Source organism: Limanda limanda, chromosome 22 (assembly GCF_963576545.1).
Source record: "Limanda limanda chromosome 22, fLimLim1.1, whole genome shotgun sequence".
NCBI classification, from domain to species: domain Eukaryota; kingdom Metazoa; phylum Chordata; class Actinopteri; order Pleuronectiformes; family Pleuronectidae; genus Limanda; species Limanda limanda.
The window spans coordinates 8949855-8973979 of record NC_083657.1 but is presented as its reverse complement, the minus strand read 5'-3'; the positions used below and the strand labels follow the sequence as shown (position 1 = coordinate 8973979).

Here is a 24125-nt window from a genome sequence, read left to right as displayed (position 1 = left end):
CTCTTAGCCATCACATCTTAATTTTGTCGGTATTGATATTACTCCAGGTATTCTTTTCAACATCCCAGTAATTAATAACATTCCTTTTTTATAGTATTTGTGATATGCTTTCGTCCCACTGTGTGCATTCCATCAAATTGTTCTTTCATTTAAAACTTGCCCAAAAGAGTAAATGTAATTATTCCTCGGGCAGGAGTCATGTGCTGACCCTTTAAAATGACTCATAAACATGGCCGTGCTCCGGCGTCCAACATCCGTCTCTTCCTCCGCCCTCTCACCTTGACTCTCCCCAGCTCAGCGGAGGGAATGCCTATTCTCCGAGTGCCCTATTAAAACCGCTCGCTCCCGCCCCCTTTCCTCGCCGTGCAACTTTCGCTTTAATAGCTCCTCCCAAAGGTCGGGGCTTATGAGAGGTAAGCACAACTGCGTCGCACTCCCGACCCGCCCATGTGCTCTTCCTCCGCAGTAATGAAATGCTTACATCCCCCCCCGCTGGTGGCCTTGTCAAATCCTCCGACTCACACAAGAAAGTGCAGTGAAACTTGCGTTGCCGTGGTTCCGTGAGAGGAAGCGTCTCTCTGTTGTTGACGGCTTCCTGTTGCGTTTCATGTCCCCGGTATCACCCGTCTCCTTCCAGTAATTAGCTGCAGCGTGGAGTCTTATCAGAAACTGACTGATTTAGTTCAGGCGAGCGGTCGAACCCGTCGTCCCACAAAAACGAGCCATAGGGGCTAATTGAACGTCCTTTTTTTTTTTTTTTTTTCAAGTGACACTTCAGCGTACGTGGCGATGGAGAGAGTGAAATTCAGAGAAAAAGAAGAGAGTGAGTGAACAAACGGAGAAAAACCTGCTGTCAGTGTGTTGCTATACGTAAGCCACTAGTTCCCCCCACTGTTTGTAGCTAATAAGGACAATGTAAAACCCTGTCTGGCGCAGTGGGATCCAGCTCAGCCCTGTCAGATATGGCTCTGGCTTTGAAAAGCTAAGCCAGGCCACATAATCATGCAATCAATTCCCTGATTTGAGCCGAGCGCCGTAATCCCGGGCTCACTCCTCTCCTCCTCCGACTTGCCACGCGACGTGTCCTTGTTCTTTTTATTTCCAACTCGCCTAATTCGCTTTTTTAATTCATTTTGCTAATATTATCGCACCTAGCAGGCTCTAATCGAATTGAAATGGATTGTTTTGGCAAGTTTTACCCGAACACCTGCTTCCCAATCGCCGTCCTTCTGTGTTGGCAAGTGACGCCATGAAATTGATGCTCTGCACATGGCTACCCGGACTCTGTGGTTTGGGCGTAATAAGGTGTGATTACAGGGGCTGTTATCCAATGGTCACACCCCCGGGAAACACCACCTGTGTGACCAGGACAGGGCTGCATGGCCTCGAATCCTGGCCTCATCGTTTCAATGAGTTGAGCTGAGTTTTAGGAATTTTGAAAAAAAAAAAAATACGCAAATTAAACGCTGAGCAATAAAAACATCATTCAAAACTCTATTTTAAAGATGTATGGAATGCAGCACACGCTACACGTTGAGTTTCAACCCTCCACTGTGCATTCTTCCATCACATGCACAGATAATTCCCAGCATCCTTCACTCTACAGCAGGGCTATTGAGGCCTGCTGTAGTGTGCAGGACTAGTCAGGTAAGTTTCGATGATATTACTGGGGAAAATATATTAGCATGCTGATTGAGGATTGTTCATCTGTTCATCTAACCTATTTCCATTAATTTATCCATCAATTGTAAAATATTTTTACAGACGATTCCAATTGTTTGGCTAAATATTTATATCTCTGGCATTGCATTAGTGTTTTTTTACAAACTTTTTTCTCATCTTATTCTACAGAACAATGCCACGTGCACTATCTCATGTGTGGAGACATTTCACCCCATCCAATGTAGAAGGAAAGGCTGTGTACATTTGCAAATACTGTGCAAAGACCTATGTTAAGAATGACACAACGATGCAGAAGCATATAGTCACGTGCCCAAAGTTTCCACAGGGCTCAAATCATCCTATGACAAAAAAAAAGGTTTATATTTATGTCTGTATATGACAAGGTAAACACAGTTAGTATAAATTACCCACAACATTTCCAGTTTATTCCCGTATATTCCCGTTAATTCCCATGGAAAGTTTCCAACTTTGAATATTTCCGGAATTTTGCAACCCTAGCCCTGACACTTAGTTAGTTTCTAAAATATGGATTTGCTTTACTTGTTGCCCCCGCTCACACGTCATCACTTCCCTTTGCCGTTGATAATCTGTCCAACAACTCTCGAGCCTTCGGAGGAGCAGATTGCTCTTTGCCACGCCGTCAGTAAATCAACTAAGCAGATTGTGCTGAAGCTCGGCGACCCCCTTTGCCCTTGGGCTCTCGGCTCCACGTTCATCAGGTCCAGCGTGGGAGTCAACAAGCGTGACAGCCGATACATCACGCAGCCACGCCCTCCGCGCTCCCCTGCTGAAATGCCAGTGAGCATTAGCCTGCTTGTTCACACAGCGTCCCCATATTTTTAGAAATGGAGTAGGAATGCCTGGTACTTGTATTCCTTTTCCCTCAAGCACCTCATTGGTGAAGATGCATGCACTGGTAGGTGATGTGGCCCAATGCAGTTTTTGGCTTCCACTATACTGCTCATTCACTTTGAATGGGGGTGACGTCATGTGTTGTCCAACTGCATTACTGCAGCACCGACAGGTTAACACAACTTACTTTTCATACAGTTTCTTTCCCTTCTATCGGGCGAGTACAACACAAATAATTGAGGTCATTATTTTGAGGTACGAATAATAAAATGTATCATATCTAGCTGCTTTTAGTGTCCTGGTTTTATAAATCATGGCTCAGCATCACTAATGTTTTTCCTTCTATGGAAACTCAAAATATTTATCTTCACCAGGAGTTTAAATACCTTATTGATCAGTGGAGTGAGAGAGGGAGGGAGGGAAGGCACTTTTATTTATAGGGCTGTGGAATATAGTTAAAAATAATATTGCCTTATCAATATTTTGTTTAACTTATAACATCATTTGTTTATTGTTCTTTGAGATAAACTCTATATCGACGTCTGCAGAAGTAAATCCTATTTACTTTTGTATTTTGAAATAGTTAATTTAACAAACAGAATTTTGTAAAAAACATTAATATAATCAACATGACTAAACCGTGATCATACAATTTATAACGAAAATTATTATCGCTCAGCTTTACCTCATCACATGGACAATAGAATGTTAACTTCCTGATTCACTAGAATATAATAGCAAATAAGACATTGTCCGCATATTTATTGTTGCACAGTGTTTACAGGGATTTTCATAATAAGAGCGTAGTCGTCTTGGGAGGGTCGAGATTAACAATGGCCCTTTTACACAAAAAAAGATATTACTTCCCCTGTTGAGAGGAGGTGATAATTGCCCAGGGAAGTGGTGATTACCAAAGTGGATAAATGGCGGTAGGACAGGGGTGAATCTGGACATGTGGAAACTGTTTTTCCCCACTAATGGCTATATAAGCTGGAGTAATCTATCAGCTTCTTGTTTTCTCGCCGCTGCTCTTTGGCTCTCCAACGAACATCCGGGATACGCTCATAATGTGCTGCGACATTTCGGAATAAATGCCGCTGCATGCCGAGCCAGCTTCCAGAAATCTTCATAAACACTTCCATTTATATAACACAAGCAATGCTTTCATCCAAATGTGTTTTCCCTCCACCAGCGAACCCACACACACGTCCCCATAATCTTGCACGCCCGTCTGAAAGACTTGTTGGGATGCCAAGTGTCGAGGATGTGGCTCTAATTAGAGATTGGGATCCCCAGGGGGTCTCGCCTTTTAATGATAACCCTACTAATCAAAGCTCCTTCTCCATTTCTTTTGTCTTTTTCTCTTTTTATTTCATTGCTTCTTTTGTTCACTGGTGCTCCACCATGTCCAGCCGACACACAAGACCCCCTTCTAGCTTTCTCTTCCACCCCCACGACCTCCCACATCCCTCTGTTCTCCGCCATAATTCCAAGGTCCTTGAAAAATCAAGACATATTATAGAAAGTGCAATCAGGTTATTTCGGCTCCCGTTGCCGTTGAGCTCCTAGGAAACGTCTTTAATTTTGTTTTGCCCGGGCTGCACTCATCTTTTTCTCCCTCCGTCAAGGTTATGAGATAGCATAGCCGCTCGCCCAATTGGAGGGGGAGAGAGAGAGAACGCGACGGAGACGGAAAGGAGACACCGGGGAGGAGATACCAGAAGGGAGCACAAAGAGAGCAGACAAGTGTTTGAAAGGGGGGAGGGGGGGGAGGAAAGAGGACTGTTGAGAAATGGAACCTGTAATGATGGTATGGGCCACTCACGAGCACCAGCCGAGGGAAATGATAGCAGGAGGGGGGGTGGGAAGAGATGAAGAGAGAATTCGAGGAAAGAGAGATGGTGGCCTGCACGTCCTCCCCCATCCTTAGGCACATGCTATTCAAAGCCCCGTAATTTGTGTCATTAATTAAAAAGCTGATGGGATGGAGTTAAGGGGTTCGCACTCTCGCAACTCCTCGGCTCGGAGGGAGAGAGAGAGGGAGAGAGAGAGAGAGAGAGAGAGAGAGAGAGAGAGAGAGAGAGAGAGAGAGAGAGAGAGAGAGAGAGAGAGAGAGAGAGAGAGAGAGAGAGAGAGAGAGAGAGAGAGAGAGAGAGAGAGAGAGAGAGAGAGAGAGAGAGAGAGAGAGAGAGAGAGAGAGAGAGAGAGAGAGAGAGAGAGAGAGAGAGAGAGAGAGAGAGAGAGAGAGAGAGACGGAATGGAAGAAAGACGGGTGGTGGGGGGCGGAGGGAGAGAAATATTGCAAAAAATATTGCAGCCATTCCGCCATGAATCTCTATTAGCGGCTAATGATACCATTCTGATACCTCTCGACCATTAGTGTGAAATTGGGAAGCATTAATTATTCAAATGGAAATCCATACAGCTGCCGCTCACATGACAGGGGGGGGGTGCGTCTCTCCCGGCAGCTGAAAGGTCCCCGTTCGTTAGCTGCTCCGCCTGCGTCTCAAGTAGCTACTGCACTGGAATGAGCATGCAGGGTGACAACTCAGGTGGAATTTATATTTAACTTGTGCGTTATCTGAAGGAAATACACGATGGAATGCATTATGCATCGGTAATATCATTTTTCACTAAATAACTAGAATGGCACTTAGTAGACTAAACAGCCGCCAAGGCCCAGCAGTCCTCTATGGAACCACATTTTTATTTTATTCACTACATCTAGTTTTTAAATTGGAGCTGCACCAAGCTGCACACGGCTTATATTTACTGTCTGTCTAGCATCCTTTATCACATGAGACAAAACACAGTGATTTAGGGTGAGACAACATTTTGGGATTATCTCCATCAACAGCTTTCTGCATATATATGAATGTAGATGAATTACAAATCTGAGAGCAGATGCATTTCGGTTCATCTGTTCCTTCCTCTTTCGCTTCTCCACACTCTGATTTCAATTAGGTGCGTTTTGTCCAAACTAAAACGGAATACAGAAGGATTCAAACCTCCAAATCTTCTCCCCTCCCCTATAGATTATATATGCAGAATCTGTTTATAGATGTCTGTGTCGTGTGGCTGAACATCGAGATACTTCAGCACTTTTGAGCTCCTGTTATTCGCCACCAAAGCTGAATGACGTCCACAAACTCAAAACACTTTGTTTGTGCGTCTACTTTAGATTCTTCATAGTAATGAACAGCTGCTGCTCAAAAAAAAAGATAGTATTTTAAAGGCAATGCCATATATGTAGCTTGCTTTTTCTGCTTATTTAATTTGCTCCAACAGCTTGACCAATTAGATGAGCTGCAGAATCAGCCACGTTTGCCTTGATGTGTTTGGCTGCGGGGGGGGGGCCGCGGAGCAGCCAAAGCGATCCGAGCCGCCTGCACACACATCAGTGAGTTATTGTTTTTGCCCAAACCTGTTGCCAGGATTAACTCCAAACTGGCTACTTGCGTCTGTTTACTCACCAGCTATGACCTGGTCGGACACTTGCATAGGACAACACTCATCTGACAGATTGATAATAAAAAATAAATGTTCCCGGGTTTTAGTACGGGCAGCTGTTTTATTTTTTGTCCTTGACCCAGTCCCTATATAAACCACTTGCTGGGAGTGAATGAGCAGCACTTCAGATGCCTTGGAGCAAGGCACTTAACCCCAAACTGCTGTGGTGCAGCTTCTCAGCAGCCGGAGGGTAGGTCAGCTCCCATCCTCGCTGAATCCACACCAGATAATTAATGCACAAAACCAGACTTTTGTCCAGGAGATGTGTAAAATTCAAGGGGATTTTTTAGATTCTCTCTCCTCGCCACTGATGGCCATTTCCTCCCCGGTTTGTTTTGGCATCCGAGGAAAGACGCTTCCAGCTGGTCATCTCTTTCCCTCTCAGGAAAATGTGCCAGACCTTTCTCATCTCATCACGAGGAACCAACTGTCGTCGCGGAAGCAGAACGATGAATCTTTCGTATGTCAGGTGACAGACTTCTCTGATCATCCATCAAGATAATTGTCAAATTATAACTGGGAAGCAGCACCGGCCCCTGAAGAGGCTGAAAGAATATCAAGAGCCCACCTGTTATCTCCAGCTTGGTGTGTGGCCCCCAAACACCCATCATGCAGTTTACGTATTTCTTCATAATTCTCAGAACCTCATGTCTGCTTTTTAAATCATTTAATGGTCAGTCAGATCCTGATCGCTTATTAAAATAAGACACATTGAAGCACAGCATGCAGGCAGGTGGTAGGATTAGCATTAACATCACCATTAAACAATTCAGTAGAATACCTTCATATGATCTCTGAAGTGTGGACCGTAGATAGAAAAGCTGTTTAGATAGATAGATAGATAGATGGATACTTTATTAATCCAGAGGGAAATTTAGATCATCCAGTAGCTTATACAGTTAACACTTAAACAGCTCACTGACATACATACATAAATCTCATACGGAGAATATATATACAGATACACGAATCGGATGCAATGACGTGATTGTGTCAGTGTCTAGTAGGGAAGTGTTCTTGTGCTGCTGGAGTGGAAAGTACAATAAAAATATATGCATATATAAATATAAAAATATATAAGAATATGTAGTGGTAAAGTCCGTGAATGGGGTAAAGCCAGTAAAGGGATGGACAGTGGGTTGGTATATAATAATGAGATGAGAGGAGAAGAGTAGAAAGTAGAGAAGTAGTTTGTACTCACAGCCATTATAAGAAAAGATGATTTGGAACAGAAAGGACAACGAGAGGCTAAATTATCCATTAGATTCTCCTTGTGTGTCCTTAAATAGCAGAAAAATGATTCTTCAAGTGTTTTGTAGTAAAAGTTAAGATGTCGGAATCATGAATCAATGCTTAAAGGTGTGTTTTGTTTAGTGGAGGAGCATGTGACCCTTTCACAAACCTGAGAGTCGCTCTGAAACATCAACCCCCTTGCTTTTTATAATTTTATTTGGATTCATCGGCATATTTTTAACACAAGAAGTCGAGGAAGGAGGAAAAGATGAGAGAGCTAAGTGCTTTTTAGTAACTCACTGACAGCCGTGAGCCAAATTGTATTAAGGTCACAATGGGGGTTGGCGGGGTGGAGTTAAAAAAAAAAAGAAGAAGCCTTTGAAATGAATCAATTCTCCGTCTCACTCGGCTTCTCCCGCTGCTCCTGGTGTCGGTGACAGAGTGAGAGACAGGTACATCTCTCAGCTCGTGCACTACACTCAAAGCAGTGAAACACCAGCGGACAAATTGGTTGGAGCGATTTGACGGGTGACCTTGCCGCGGTCGGGCGGCGTCCTCTGGTCAAGCGAGAAGCCGCCGCCCCCCCCCGGGGAGCGTGCGCGTTCCTTCGTCACGGATTTCATCCACATCCCTTTTTTTTTTTACTCCCTTCTCACAGCATCTCCCCCGGGGCTTTGCGTCGTGTACCACTTGTCACGTCCTCGCCGCTAATGCCTTTCTCCATAGATCATTACCCCCCCTCTCCCCTCGCCGCTGTTAGCGATCGCTCAATCAGAAACGGCCGGGCACCCCCCTTGCGGTCCCTGCTGTGTGGTCGGCGCTCGGGCTCTGATCTGAGATGTTTGGCTGTTTGCTTTGATTTGATCTCTGGTGTCCAAGTTATTTTCAAATTTGAGTCGCCAGTGATGATGGCTCTGATGTTGACTAGAGCTGTTGTTGCTTGGGTTTAGAATGGACTATTTCAACTACAGCTTTTCTTAACAGTTGATTCGGTACCGTACTGCAAAAGTATGATTTTATGATCTGACAAACCCAGTTGAAAGCTTCTCCCATCCCCGGTTCTTCCTCTCCTGCTCTTCCCCACCCGTCCGATACGGCTCTGCCTCCTGCTCCGTTTTTGCATTGGCTCACTGCCTTGCGTTCATATTGTTCACCTCTAATAACTTTCCCATCTTTCAAACTTTGCCCCCCAACCTGCCCCTCCACACACTGACCTCCGCAGCTCACTCTGATGCTCTCTCCATTTGGAGGAGAGGACTCTTGTAAGCCCCGGTAACAGAGGTTAATCCTCTCTTATTAGAACCAGGATTACCGGAGGGGAAGGGACAGGAGGGGGCTCGCTGGGTGGAATCCAGCCCCTGCTGCACATGGAGGAGACCAGAAAAATGCCCATGACTGACATAAAGAGCTTGTCCACAGAGGAAGTGATATATTGAGTTAAGATGTAAGGGCCTCAGTAGTTCAGCCTCCAAGGTTCTTCTTGTTGTACAACAAAAATGGATTGTACATCTCACTTATAGGTTGTTATTCACATTTTAATCAAATATATCTGACATTGAAGAATGCAATTTTCTTGCAGGTGAATACTATATTTACCAGTGCATACTAATGACTGAAGGTGGACTTATTGATAATAATAATAATAATTTATCAAACCACTGAAAACAAGCGACATCTTGGCAAATCTTCCAAGTCTATGGTGTGTTTTGGTCTCTTTCAGCTCGTTGTTTTGTTTTAATGGCTCACAATTTGTATGTTCTTGTCTGATATTGCTGCTTTGGTCAGTTAGTTTAGCGGCAGGGAGATGTTTGCTGCACAACCCACGGTACCAGACACACAAAGATAGTGGCTAGCTCTTAAGTGTAGTGTAGTATTGATTTCCTCAGGGGTCAGATAGTAGTTGGTTGAGACCAAAATAGAGCCAACAAGACACTTAACAGTGTACTCATCGTAGTAATCGTTATGTTGCTTAGTATACTGTAAATAGAATTTGCTAACACATTAGCTATGTATGCAAACATGTTATCTTATCAGTCTGTTTAGGTCATTAGTAATCAAATTTGATTTTCAGTTTGAGATTATTTAACTAGGCCATGTGAAATCTACCCGATTTGCATTTTCCCTCCCAGTTGCACCTTCAACTCGAACGTTTTATGGCTGCAGAAAATAATGACGTGCTGTTACATCTGTTTTACACGTTCACATCTCACAAACATGTTTTACAGTTTAAGACCTGATTAATCTGTCTTTCCTCCTCCAGGGGTTTTGTGTGATGCAGGACTCTTTTTTATTTTTTTCCCTCTTCTCTGAAAGCTTTCAGTTTGATATAACGTGTCTCCTCCACTAACCCCCTGTTATACTTTTGTGTGACTGTTGTAAAATAAAGACAGTTATGACATCATTAATCTGTTCTTTATTTCTGCCTTTCTCTCTCCCCTTCATGCCTAAACATAGAAGTGGAACAAAAAGGTAACTAAATGCCAACAACTTTCCATTTTTTCACCTGCATATTCACTTTGTTATATGCTTGCTTTTATATTTTTTTATTTTGGTGACGGGTTGCCAACGCAGGTTTCTAGGTCCGCTCTCATTGTATGGTTCATCGCCGTGGTTACGCATGTCATTCATGGGGGAAAATGAAAGTGTTACCTAACGACATAATTCTTTCTCTCATTTGGTCGTGTGCATCCAGAACAATGAATTCTCATCTACACTCTTTGTTCTCCAGCGCCGTCACATCTCGAAGGTCTCGTGACGCTGCCACATATATAATCGCTCTTTACGGCCGAAGTCATTAAAAGACCCGCTCCCCTGCTGGAATCACAATGTTTTTCCACCGTGTAATAACCTAAGATTATTCCCGCTCTGCTTTATCAGCTGCATAATATTAAAGGAGAGGTGATCAATAGCTTGTCCAATAAGCTGTCAGCATTTTTTGATTATAGCTCTAACACGATGATGGCCATAACCTTCAGGGACTCGGCAGCCGATACTGGAGGTGGATCACAGCGGGCGGATCTTCGACCTTATCGGCGCCGCGTGACTCTGCGGGTTCCACGCGAAAAAATCCTCCCACGTGCCTCCGGAGCACCGTGTTTGTCGTCACACCTTTTTGCACGGGTGGGAAATATGTCCTGTGTCAGAAATTAACCACGACGCTGGATTGAAGTCAAAGATGTAAATGGAATCATTAAACAAGAGTCAAGAGTTCGGTTTTAATAGCCGCGCCGTAAATTGACCCGTTTCATCGTCGTCGTTAATTAATGACATATCACCGAAATCCGTGGGCGATGAGAATGAGAAATGAAGGTGAAGGGGGGGGGGGGGGGGGGGGGTTGCCGCGGTAACACTTTCTGTCAATTCCCCATGAAAGACCACGACTTGCTTCTGTGTCACCTTTTTCTTATATATGGCTCATTCACTCCTCCATCGCTGTGCTTCCACCCTTCAAAAGCAAATTCCACAACCTCCTCCGAGTTCTGTGTGCCGCGAGTACAAAGCTCACCCATCCCCACCTTGTACTCCGGCACATCTCGTCTCTTTCCAGCGTAGAAATGAAAACACCCCCCCCCCTTTTAGCGTTTAGCGGAGCCGCGGCTGAGATGTGTGCCGAGGCGCTGTGTCAACGGGACGCATCTTGGCACATTTCTCACCCCGCAGGTAGACAACATGTTTAATCTTAAGAGATTACAAGGGGAAGGAAGCCGCTGTTTTCCACTGTCTCTTTCTTCTCCAGCTCCTCGGAGCGCTCAGCTTTTTTTTTTTACCTCTCGTTGCATCTGCGGCAAAGAACCTGTCAGCGCCGTGTCAGGCTCTTGGGCCATTACGGCGAAGGCAGCCTTCACATGCACTCTGCTTCCAGTCCTGATGTATTCTGGGCCCAGACCTGTGGAAAAAGAGAAAAACTGCACTGTCTAAATTATTGATTGTTCTTGTCCGTCAGACTTTTACAGTGGCCATTTTCTTTGTTGTTGTTTTAAAGGTATCTTTGTCTGATAAAATATAAAGTTTAATTGAAATTCAGCCATCTATGAATGTAGATATCATGTGTTAAGAAACATGGACATTTTCAATTGCCCCAGTCTCAGATAACCCGTAATGAGCAGGAATTAGCTTTTCCCAAGCGGAGGCCACTATTGACCTGCTCCAGCTGTATTGCCTTGCTCTGGCTTTATCAGATTTGAGTAGAAACCAGTTCACGTATAATTAGTTTACCTTTTGTGGCGTTGTAAATCATGCAGACTGGGAAACGTCACTTGGATGAAATAATGGACATGCAGTCATTATATGGATGATGTAATTACTGCATTTCTTTCTTTTTCTTTTTCCCCCTCAGGCCCGCCGCTGCCAATAATTAAAGCGTAGACATTTCTTTGTGTTTTTGTGTTTAATACTTATGACTAAGAACGGCCACATGGGTGGTTTAATGAAAGAAAAGAACAAATCCTTTTTTATGCTGCAATTATATATTATTTAGTAGATCCGTACGGAAAAGTAAAACTATAAAAAGAAGAAAATGTGCACATATAAGACGTGCTGTGGTGTTTGCCTTTTATGAAGTCAGATGTAATTAACCCCACATGATCTGTTCATTATGCTCAGTATTCTTTACTTCATTGTCATTGTTGCTAATTGCTTTAAGAATCAGAGGCTTACGGAACTTATATAAGTTTAAGGCACAGCTTGGAATCTTGACACTGGTGGTTGTGTTTGTATGTAGGTTGGTTCGTGCACTGTAAAGTCAACGCAATCCAAAACTAATTAATCTTACTCAGTTGTTTTCCATCCTTAATTTGTCTTGTTTTGACAGTTAGTGATCTCTTTGGCATTTCTCAGGGTTTGAGGATAAGACTTCAACATCGGAGAAGACTGAGCTGCACATTGAACCATTATTTCTGTTTCATTCATCGGTTGTTGTTCCATCTATTGACATGTAATACCTGCCAATGTAACTCTGTACTTGTTTTTCCCCTATTTTGGCTCCTCAGTATTCCTGTGCCCAGGGCTTCTGCGCAGGGTGTACCAGAGCGAGCACCTCTTCGAATCGGACCACCAGTCCGGCGCCTGGTGCAAGGACCCTCTCCAAGCCTCTGATAAGATCTACTACATGCCCTGGACGCCCTATCGCACCGACACATTGACTGAGTATTCTTCCAAAGAGGACTTCATCGCGGGAAGGCCCACGACAACCTACAAGCTCCCACATCGCGTGGACGGCACCGGCTTCGTGGTGTACGACGGGGCGCTCTTTTTCAACAAGGAGCGCACGCGCAATATTGTGAAGTTTGACCTGCGGACTCGTATCAAGAGCGGCGAGGCCATTATCGCCAACGCCAACTACCACGACACGTCTCCGTACCGCTGGGGAGGGAAGTCCGACATAGACTTGGCCGTGGATGAGAACGGCCTTTGGGTGATCTACGCCACTGAGCAGAACAATGGGCGGATCGTCATCAGCCAGCTCAACCCGTACACGCTGCGTGTAGAGGGCACCTGGGACACGGCTTACGACAAGCGCTCGGCATCCAACGCCTTCATGATCTGTGGAATCCTGTACGTGGTGAAGACGGTGTACGAGGACGACGACAACGAAGCGACGGGAAACAAGATCGACTACATCTACAACACAGAACTGAGCAAAGACGGGTTTCTGGACATCCCTTTCCCCAACTCCTACCAGTACATCGCCGCAGTGGATTATAATCCCAGAGACAACCTGCTGTACGTTTGGAACAACTACCACGTGGTGAAATACTCTCTGGACTTTGGAGCGTTGGACAACAGACTCGGTAAGACCATTCATATTTATTATTTCACCTGATATTCATAATGTGCAATTTAGTGCTTCAGAGTTGGTGCATTGTGCTAGAGTGGAACGAAACTGGATACTAACCCGGAATTGACAAAAGAAGTAGCTGGATGCACAATGGTTTCATGTTTTCCATCAATCCCCCTCTTATGAGCACGATATCTCATTATTGCCTAAAAGGAATTCCTTATTATTTAGTGCAATGTGCAGTGTATTTGACATCAAGTTCAGTGTGACATCAAGATGAACATATTTAGTTTCTGTGGTCAAATTTCAAGGTCAACGTGACCAGAAGCATGATATTAACCATAAGTCAGACATACGTTCATTATGTCATCATCCACTTTACAATGACCTTGAAAAAGGCACGAGTCTGCAGGAAAGTCACTCTAATTTGTTGTTTGGAGAGATGAAATTAGAAAACATGATCTATGCAAATTCCCTAAATAAGAAGTAGAACAAACACAGATACTTTTATTTTAACAAAGTTTATGACTGCGAGTTTCACAAACTGAAGTCTTCTCCTCTCTCGGTAGCCAGTGACTTCAAACTTCCCCAAAACTCTTTTGAAAAGTTCTCTACTCCATTGTTCTTTTTATACATTGATGCTTCAGGTGCAGCATGAAATCGGGGGGGGGGGGGGGGGGGGGGGGGGGTAACCTGTTTTGGCACAGAAGGGTGATCCTTTGTTCTATCTCATCAACAGCTCTTGTCAGAAATGTCACAAGTTATTTGACTGTGACGTCGTCACCTCTGCTTTCTCCTCTGGAGCTTTCTCTACCTTCCACTTGCGAGTTTAATTTGTTTCCCTTAGCTGGCTGTTACTCTACCCCGAATCTTTTTTTTTCATACACAGAGTCCTGCTTCAACACACCCCATAATATTTTCATTCAGTCAGTGACCATGCTCGCGGTGTTTGGTTATTTGATGATACACTGCTTCACATAATACAATTTGTCGCAGTTAAAAAGAGGAAAATGCTGTTGTGTTATGTCGCTTTCTCTATTAAATGATTATCCGTCAACTTTTTTTTAAACAGAGGCACACAATGATAACACCCGATGCACATTTTTCGTATACAAATGCAAATTCTCCGCACCACGCTTCCCGGCGAGACGTGGACTCGTGTGCTCGGCTTTTGTTGCACAGAATAGGCTGCCTTCCAAAGACTCGGCTGCATGAATGTAGATAATAAAATGTTGCATTAAGTGGATGGATGGAGTCAGAAAACAAATATAAACGTCAGATAAACAGAGTGATAAGGGAATGAAAGAGTGATTGAATGGACTCCGGGGTAATAAACACTTTAGTTTGATCAACTCCCCAAGAACCACATAGAGAAACAAAGGACGCGGACTTATTTCAGTTAAAGCAAGTTTTCAACGGTACACATTTTCCTTTGTATTGTCTCATGAGGGACCTATTTTGGAGACGATTGGGTAGTTGCAATAAAACTGTGTGGATCAGCATCGCTGTCAACCACTTCACAGCAGACAAATATTATTTGTCATTTTGTTTTTTTCTTTCCTTTTATGTGCTTCTCCAATGAGATTGTGTAAAGATCTGAGAGCTAAATGTGACTCAGGCACATTTGACATATCTGTCAGTGGAAGTCACAACAACAAGGGCTGCTGCGAGAGAGCCACACATATAGAGGAGTTTGGAATTTGGTGCAGATAGTCTTGGATCAGACCAGAAGCAAGGATACTCAATCAGGAAAGGATTTTTTTCCCCCCCATCAACTTCATAATCTGCTGTTGATGCAGTTACTCAGTGAATCTGACTAGATACACTAACATTATATGAGTCTAAAGCCAATGTACTATTTTCCTTTCGCTGCACAAACAAGCTTCTGAAATTTGATCCAGTGTCATGATCACAGAGCCGGTTTACGCTCCCGGAAAGGTGTCAGTCTCTCATCACTCTACCACAGGCTCATTTCCCACTTGCGCTTCCGACATTTAGGAGCATGCATGACCTGCCATACCAGTGGAGCATGGTACATGGGCAACAGAGCAGGAGAGACAAGGTCCAGACCCACAGCTGGGGCCCGCTGCCGTATGCCCAAATCACACGGGCCAGGGCCCAGCACATGCTACAGCGCATTAGGCAGGAGCAGGGGTAATGACACCTGGAATCCAAACTCTCCTATTGTATCCCATTTATAAGGGTATAAATATATATCTATTTTAGTGAATAATGTAAAAGTATTCCCCTCCCAATAAATGTCAATATAATGTGTTGATATTCATGCAAAATACACTTTATTCCCCCCCCCCTGAGAATCCTGTTCTAATCTGTACACTTGCTGAAATTGTCGACACACAAGCATTCTGTTTTCAAGGACAGATGATCTATGCCCGGGAGTGCTTCCATGACAACTCCACTGATAATTAAATTCACTGAATTGGTGATAAAAAAAATTGTGCTGCACAGACTGCTGTTAGCAGGGAGATATTAAAGCTCTCTCGCCACCCGTCCCCCCTTTCACGATCGGATTCAGTGCCGAACATGCAAGGACAACTGAAATACATTTCTCTACGGTGCTCTTTTCATAAAATAAAGTGCAGAGATGGCCGCATGATTCGCTCAATCCTTGAATAGTCAGCATCAAACAAAAAGATAACCTTAATTTAAAAATGTGTCAATAAATAGAAACCATGCAAACAAATTCATAAAAATGTCATAGTGACGTCTTGAGAGGACGTCGACATTTCCTACAAGTGAGGAAATGTAGTTTGGAGACCAGCAGCTCTTTGTTCCAATCGTCTGCTTGTCGAGCTTCTCGCATTAATTCTTTGCAGACGACGCCCTAACTTTACCTGTCAGTCCCGCCACATGACCTCTCTCTGTACGGGCCATGTTTACCTCTAGCCTTGACTCCTGCGATGCCCTTCCACTAAGCCCCCCCTCCGAGCACAGGGAAACTGTTACAGATGGTCCAGAATGCAGAAGCACGTCTGGTCTTCGATCAGCCTCAAAGGGCACGTGTCACTCCGCACTTCACTGGCCACCTGTGGCCACCACAATCAAATTCAAGTACTTTCTGCTTCCCCGCTGAGTGACTGATGGGTTTTCCACCTATCTTTTTGATGTAGTCCTTCCCTCCAAGGAATGTCGGCCAGCTCAGCTTTCGTTCGTGGTTCCCTGAGGGCGGTACGAGCTGTTAACCGCGTCCCTCTCTACCTTCGAGAACCACTAAAGGTTGAAGGTTCTCACCTCTTCCCAGAGCACCGCCTCTCCTGTCACCCTCTAACATCCCAACATGTCTAACTCCCACTTTGGTACTTACTCCCAAGGTCCCCCACTGTACTGGAGCTTTAGCACCACGCTCAGTTTCAAGTCGCTTCCGATAAAAGTGTCTGCCAAACGAATAAATTGAAATGTCATGTAAGTTGCATGATGCCAAGAGGCAAGATATGAAGCATCGGACTTGCTACCAGGAAATCACCCTTGGAAACTGAGTCCTGTTCCATCAAAACCAACACAGCAAATCATTTTAACTGTTTCCTCCTAAAAGCACGTCACTGCTCATCAAAACCATCTGCAATTTAAATATGTAGATCGCGCTCAGTGTCTCGGGTCAACATTTCATCGAAGGCAGATAACTCTCTCAAGAAGTATCTCAGAATGTGCAACGTGCTTATTGCAGTCAGCCTACTGATAAAAATAAAACACCTTATACATACTGTTTAATAACCTTCTTCCTCCCAATATCTTCGAATATTAAATAAATAAATATGTATATTTAATTGTTGTATCTACTCATCTCCAATAGTTAGCCGTCTTACATATTCCTACCTATGCAATGAGGTAAAGTTTTTGAATTTGGAAACCAGTGCTTTTATTAGATCGGCTCTCAGCATTAATTGGCTGTAATTGAAGTAATGTAGTCAGGATCGGAAAAGTCTGATTTGTGCGTTTCTGGTATCTATGACAACAATTCTAATTTAACAAGAGTGTTGATGTACCGTATGAATGTGTGTGTGTGTGTGTGTGTGTGTGTGTGTGTGTGTGTGTGTGTGTGTGAATTGGTGAAAAATAGCACTGTTAAACACTTTGAAAGGTCACAAAGACCAGAATATATAAGCGCTATGTAATTACAGACCATTTACCATTTACTTTTGCTTGCAGTTCCTAAGCTTCTAGGTTCATTGCTACATGTAGTAGCTTTCCTTCTGATGGTGCACTCTACGGCACAAGCATACTATTATACTAAATCGGTATTGATGTTACCAGCTTATACATGTGTAGATATTCAGGGATGTCTATCATTTAATTCCACTTGGTGTTGACAGAATACAGTGGCCATTAGTGTGTTGATCCTCTTCCACAGTGTGAGGCGATCCCTTCTTCTCCGGTTTCAGCGAGACAAATGTCTGATGCCTGACTCGGCTGCTGCAGGAGTGATTCTTTTTGTTGACTCATAATTGGGGCATGGGATGCGGCACAGCGGGTGTCATGGATACGTTCACTGTCTGCTCGGTAGCTCCTTAATTTTTGCCACATGTTCCCATCTGGCCACAGGCAGAGTGCCAGGCCTGCCAGGGGGCGGAGTCAGGCCGCAGACGACCTTCATGCCGCAGCAGCCGCCGCCGCTCTGGTCGTCTCGGCCCTGGTTGGCAGTGCCTGACACATGCTAAATAGATAGAGGCCGTCTAAAGCAGTAAACACTCGCTGGAAGAGTCTGGTGGAGATAATCTGAGTGTTGCTGCCTTCACGCCAGCCCTCCATTACCTGTCACGTCTGTTGAGTGATGCACTTTGACGTGTTGTTGTGCACATTCCGGCGACGCCCCGCGTGTTGTCACCAAACCTCGGCTTCCTTGATTACAAAGCTTTCAGGAATTTCTTGCTTTGTGAACCAAATGCAGCTATTACACAAAATAACTGTCTTACATGCTGCACGGAGCTCTTTTGATGTCAGGGCTTAGGAATGTAGGCTACATGCTTGTTTGCGGGTGCACCTCTCGCAGAGGGCAATTTTTTTTTTTGCGATGTGATGTGTGAGGTTTAGGATTATAGTTTAGAATGATTTTATTCTACACACACACACACACTTATGCACAAATGCACAGCTTTTTTCTTGCAAACCCTTTAATGCCGCAGCACAATGAGGCTCTGTTAGTAATGCAGCTTTAGATTTTTTTTAGCATGGAAACAGAGAGAACCTTGTCGGTGCTCCCAGCCTCTGAGCTGATTCCTTCATGTAAGAACAATTTCTGATGTATTGTAAAACTTGATCATCTCTTTGGTTGTGTTTTGCTGTTTTTAGTCGACTTTTGTTGTATTATCTCCATCAAGAACGTTATATGTTTATACCCATGGATCCTTGGGGCTATTACTTTTTGATCTGAATCCGGTTAAAGGTGCCAAAAGATCAATATATTTCCAGACTATTTGGATATATTTATATTTTGAATATTTTTCTAGATAGAGCTAGAGCTAGAGACTCTGTTCTGGCAGAATTGTCGCGCAACAATGTTTACAGTGAAATATCTTAATGGACGGTGGGGAAACGCTCATAATCATCAGCGGTGCAGCGTGGAGAACATTCAGCTGCAGCTTCTTAATGTCCCTGTCGCCGCTTAAGATAACAAACGTGCTGGTGGTGCTTGGTATCGTCTGTGATGCTCAATGCTCTCTGCACGCCGCTGTTGGTACTTGTCAAAGATGGTTTGAGAGAGAGGAGCGGCCACTCTGCAACGCCGCTGCACAACCGCAAGTGTTTCTGCAGTTCCAGCAAATCCAGCAGAGTGAGATGTCTTTGCATCTATATCATATCAATACATTCAGCTGAAGGACTTTAGGTCCGTGAGCCGTTGCTTTCAATATGTGGGACAAGATGCTCAACTATGATCTAATCAACATTTAATTATTGTAAATGAAGTGTGCACGGATTGGACGTCTTAATTGCAGATACCTAATATCAAAAAGACTGATTGGGGACCAAAGTAATCATGATGCTGAGCTTATCATTGAGATTACTGTCAGCCATCTGTGATCCACTCCAGGAGACACTTGTGTAAGATTGATTGTCTTTGGCCTAATTGTGCACCATAGAATTTGTACTATTCCTTTTTTCTGATGTGGCATTTAAGAGAAACCTTTGTCTGTTTGAGAAGACAGACAAAAGCCTGTGAAATGTAAATTTTCAGTAAGTGATACCCTGTTTTTATATCGTCCCTCCTCATAAACAGCCATCCATGACTGGCCTTGCAAATTCCCAGGCGACTATAAAACCTTGTTCATCCCTCCTGACATAAATAGGGAAAACAACTTTCAAATCAGAATATTGTCCTCACGAAACCTGTGGAAATTATTACTAACGAGAATAATGAGGTGCATTTATCCGCGTAATGAATACAATTTAGTTTTTCCTACGTCTGTTTTCATTGTGCAGAGCCAAAATAAATTATTGCGTCTGTGCTTCCCCGGTTTTCCCTTCACTCATTTCCTCAAACCCACCTGTTACTTCCTCACATAAGCCGATCAGCTGTGCCGTGTGTGATCTGAGCCGGTTTTTGGCAGTGATTTCAAAAACTTTTACAATTGATGAAAATCAACTGATTTAACCAAAAACACAAACAAACAAACTGTGAGATACTGCAGTCATGCTGTTGTTTGTGGGCTCTTCTCCTCCTCTCTGCTCTTTTTCTACACCTGATATGTGTGTGTGTTTGTGTGTGTTTGTGTGTGTGTGTTAGTGTGTGTGTGTTTGGCTATTGCTTTCGCTGGAGCATCCCAAAATTGCCACATTAAATTTAACAGGCTTGGTGGCACACAAGCTCAGGGTAATTTATTTTGGCCAATCAGCCGAGTAAATCTGATTGGAGGCCTCTGAAGCATCTTTAACTCTCTTTATCACCGGTGTCAGAGTTTTCTCTCCGCACAGCTTCGCCTCATCCGTTTTGGCCCATTTCGGCTCCTGGTTGACAGTGTTTTTGAAAAAAAAAGCCTCACTCAAGGTTTTACTTGGCAAACGGTGACACATGGGAGGAGGGTGTCTTCCCTCCTGGCGAGTCTGGAATCCCTCCTGCTCCTGTGCTCGCACTCCTCTTACCTCCCTTTGCTTTTCCTGGTACCTTTGACGATGTCTGGACTTGTCAGTAGCCTGACAGACTCGGGTTTTGTGCAGGAACAATACAAAATCCAGTCCAATATTCCTCAGTTTTCAGTTTCTCTATATGGATTTGTTTGGGCTGTGAGTTTTCAATGCACCTGTGTGAATAGACGTTTAGATCCATGTCACCATTTGAGACTCGAGGCTATTTAACATTACACAAAATAACAAATGCATACAAATCAAATAGGGAAAAGCATCTTTAGCAAAAGCCAGTGAGTTGAAATGTATGCGTGCACCTGTATTCACGTGTCTCCGGATGCATTTGCAGCCAGTGCATATACCCTCAGTACTTCCACTGCAGTGCAAATGTAAGCAGGCTCCGCTTACATATCCTCTTTCACTTAACTTCACTACTCTCTGGGCTTGGGTCCACGTGTGCATACATATCAGCCGCGGTGCGTGCCTCCCGGTGCCGTGTGACCTCCGCCGATGCCCTCTGGAGTCGCAGGCAGAGAGCCCGGGAATCAAGAAATTAATTGCTAAACAATGCATAGCTCCCATCCATTACGCTTCTCATCATGTCAGATGATATCGGAGCATTACCGGATGTCTGGCCGCATAATTTACCGCAGCCCCCCTTTCCTCCACCCACATCCCAGTTGTACTCCGTGATGGATTTGTGGGCCCGCCACAAAAGGCGCCATTAAACGACAGGACCTTTTATCATCGTTTATATATTTCCAGCCGTTCTGCTCGGTCTCACGAGGGACACGTGTAGCGTTGTGGTGGGAAATAAACAACGGGGGAATGAGGGTGAACCATCAGTGCCATCAGGAAGCGGGTGTCGTGAGATGGCTGAAAATAGATGTTGAGCCAGAATAGTTCTCTTGTCTTTGGTTTTTGTTTCCTACGGTTAGAGTCACACCGGGACAAATCTTTTACTGTTATTTGTTTTTTGACCCTTCTCTTTTTGAAAAAGAAATACTTTTTCACACTCAAACCTGCTGAAGGGTATCCCTTTAAAAAAAAAAACTTAAATTCACATTTGTGTAACTTGTTGTTTTTGGCTGCAGCTTCTTCTTCCTTCTATTATTCATGCATCACATCCACTCTCACACTTGTCCAAGCGTCCGAGATCATTATCATGACATTTTGTGACATCGCTAATTACTGTCTGGTTGGCAAATCATTTTTTGAAGGTCTATTCCCAAGGCAAAAGAAGTAATTTAATGAATTTTGCACAACAATCAGTGTCAAAGAGTGTCTAATAGATAAAGGAAAGGCAGAAACTATAGACGGTAGCTCAGAATAGCTTAAGGACTCTTAGGCTTTGCTTGAAGAAAAGAAAACATGTCATAACTCTTTGGTCTGTACAAAAACCAAAGCATAACATGACAAGATGTGCAGGTTATGGCTGAAATCTATCAAGTTCAAGTTTGATGCATTTCAAATTTCCATGCAAGTTAACGCAGGGTCAACGGTGCAATTAAAAGTGCTGCACAATAAAGAAAAATTACATTGAAATATAAATATATGATTCATATTGAGCTCCATGTTTCTAACCTCTAAACATTTTAGTCCTGGTATTCAAAACTCTACTATAAAGCTTGTAATGCATGAGAACGGCATAATTACTTAAAATTTTATTTCAGAATTGCAACTTGAAGGTTTAATTGGAATATGTCAAACTGCCAAACATCGGTTAGCCCTGTGTGTCAAAGTGTTTGAGAATATGAGAAAACTTTAATATTTGATGCTTAAACTACTCAAAATGATGAATGTGGTTTCACTCTCTTGTATTTGCCTGACATCACAGCTAACTTTGAAAGAATTAGTCAATAGAGTTACGAAGCGGGAGCAGCACCCTCGGTCCCAAAAGCCAAATGAAACCAGTGTATGAGTGTAATTTCTTTCTGAGGGACCTGTTAACAGCTGTGATGATAAGTTTGTGCTCCGAGTCCACTTATTAAGTCTAAAAATACATGTCCCGGCTCTCTGAAATCCCATTTTCTATCCTTTTAAAAAGGCGCGTGTACAGCAAATGTGTGACATCACACAAAGACCGTCTCGTATTTTGTGAAGTCTGCGAACTAACCTCCTGACGCAACACGCGTAAAGGTTCAAATACTAAAATTAGGAAGTAATTGGGTTCAGCACAAGGCTGAAAGACTCATTTCACCATCTGATGCTCGCCTCATTCCCCCCCCCCGAAAGCCCTCTGCACCTCTTTTGATCTCCAGACGTTCCTCGGAGCCGGCGAACCCGCTCCCGGTGCGGAAACGGCAAGTCATATCAAACCGGTTTCATTTCGTAACACCATTTTCTTTTTTTTCTTCTTCTCCCGGTGCGAAGTAGAGTGGGCTTATCTAATTGTGGAAGCCACGAGCCCTGGGATACACAGAGAGAGAGAGGGAGAAGCTAATTAGTTTGAAATGAATGCTTTGAAATGAAGCACAAAGCTCCGTGTGTGGTGGGAACAGACTTCATGCGTTTGTGGTGAGGGGGGGGGGGGGATTTCTGTGTAATAGAAGTGGAGTGTGAATGATGAGTGGAGCTGGTGTTTCGTCGAGAGGAAGCACAGGATCGCTCCTGAGGCCACTGGCTTCTGAAGCCTGAGCAGCTGATAGGTGACTTTGAGTAGTGTTCGTTTTTAATCAAGTTCTTATTGCCATTGAGAAGGGATTGAATCTTAACATTTTTAAATAGATGAATTACTTTGAGTATATAGATCATGTTATTGACTTATATAGAAATTAAGCAAAACAAAATAAGAAGAAGTGATATTTGTTGAGTTAGAATTTAAAGAAAATAAATAGTGATGCGTCTACAGTCATATATCTGTGGTCTAACTTTCGGTGTTGTCCTCTTTTGACCCCGGCCCATTAAAAAACTTGTGTGTTCAAATCTTCCTGTAAGGTCACTCGCACGCCCCTCGGAGCATACCAAACACTTCAGCTAACTTTCTCTCTCTCTCTCCCCCTCTCTCCGTCCCTTTGGATCGGATGGGGCGAGCTAGCAAAGCAAAACAAAATGTCCTTGTGTCGTCTCCAAGGCGATAGTGCCTCCATACTGTGGCTGCTGTTGGCTCCTTTTTACTCCTTCTCCTCCTCCCTCTTCTTCTACTTTTTTTTCCCGTGCCCATCTTCTGGAAAAGATATACAAGTTTGCTCAAGGACACATTCTTCTCTTCCACTCTCTCTCTCTATCGCTCTCTCTCTCTATCTCTCTCTTGTGGGTAGTTGCAGGCATGGTTAACATGCTGTGTGTTAGACGGAGGACTCGGGGAAAAGAAATAATATAATTTAAGAGGGGACTCAACAGGATCATCCGGAAGAATGGAATTACATTCTAGACATGTTTCCCAGTGACTCTGAATTAACCTCATGCTGGGTCGGCGATTTCCTCCAGTCGTATATTTCTCTGTAATGTAATATTACCATTGGTGTTAAAGAAGGTGACGTGATAACTTTATTTAAAAGACGTGAGTCTAGTTATTGACTTTGTGAGAAAATGAACTTCGGAGTCAGATCGTGTGACGTTTGAAAGAAGAAATGGTACATGCTTGCTTTTCAAAATAAAAGCTTAAGTTCATAAACAAACTGAAAAAAACGTTGGTTTTCATTGCAGGGCAATAACAGTTGATTTTTTTTTGTTTTTGCTCTTTTTATATCATGTATTCATGCAATATTGTTAGAAAAGTAAGGACATCAGTATCCTGGCAGTCACATCATTAAAATTTGGGATCAGCTTCCTGTTTTCTTTTCTAGGGCCATGCTCCAGCGACCACAAGATGTATTCAAATATAATAAGCTAATAAATGAATATAGGCACTTCTGCTGTGTTGTGTTCTGCTCGAGGTTTGCGAATGAGTTAAACTGGATTCCCAGAGAAGGTGTCGGTCTTTCTGAAGTAGCTGAATCAATCACATAAATGTTCAGGTTGGATTCCGTGAAGATGTAATTGCTCCCATTTG

The 24125-nt window shown here is 43.6% G+C and overlaps 1 protein-coding gene across 1 annotated transcript in view; it reads left to right on the top strand.

The window, feature by feature from the left end:
* Nucleotides 1–24125, top strand: part of LOC133028790 (adhesion G protein-coupled receptor L3-like) — a 144576-nt gene that overhangs the window by 31256 nt on the left and 89195 nt on the right. Inside the window, exons 3-4 of the mRNA XM_061095824.1 lie at nt 9733–9747; nt 12267–13067. Coding sequence (XP_060951807.1) covers nt 9733–9747; nt 12267–13067 — 816 coding nt within the window. The remainder of the gene's footprint in view (nt 1–9732; nt 9748–12266; nt 13068–24125) is intronic.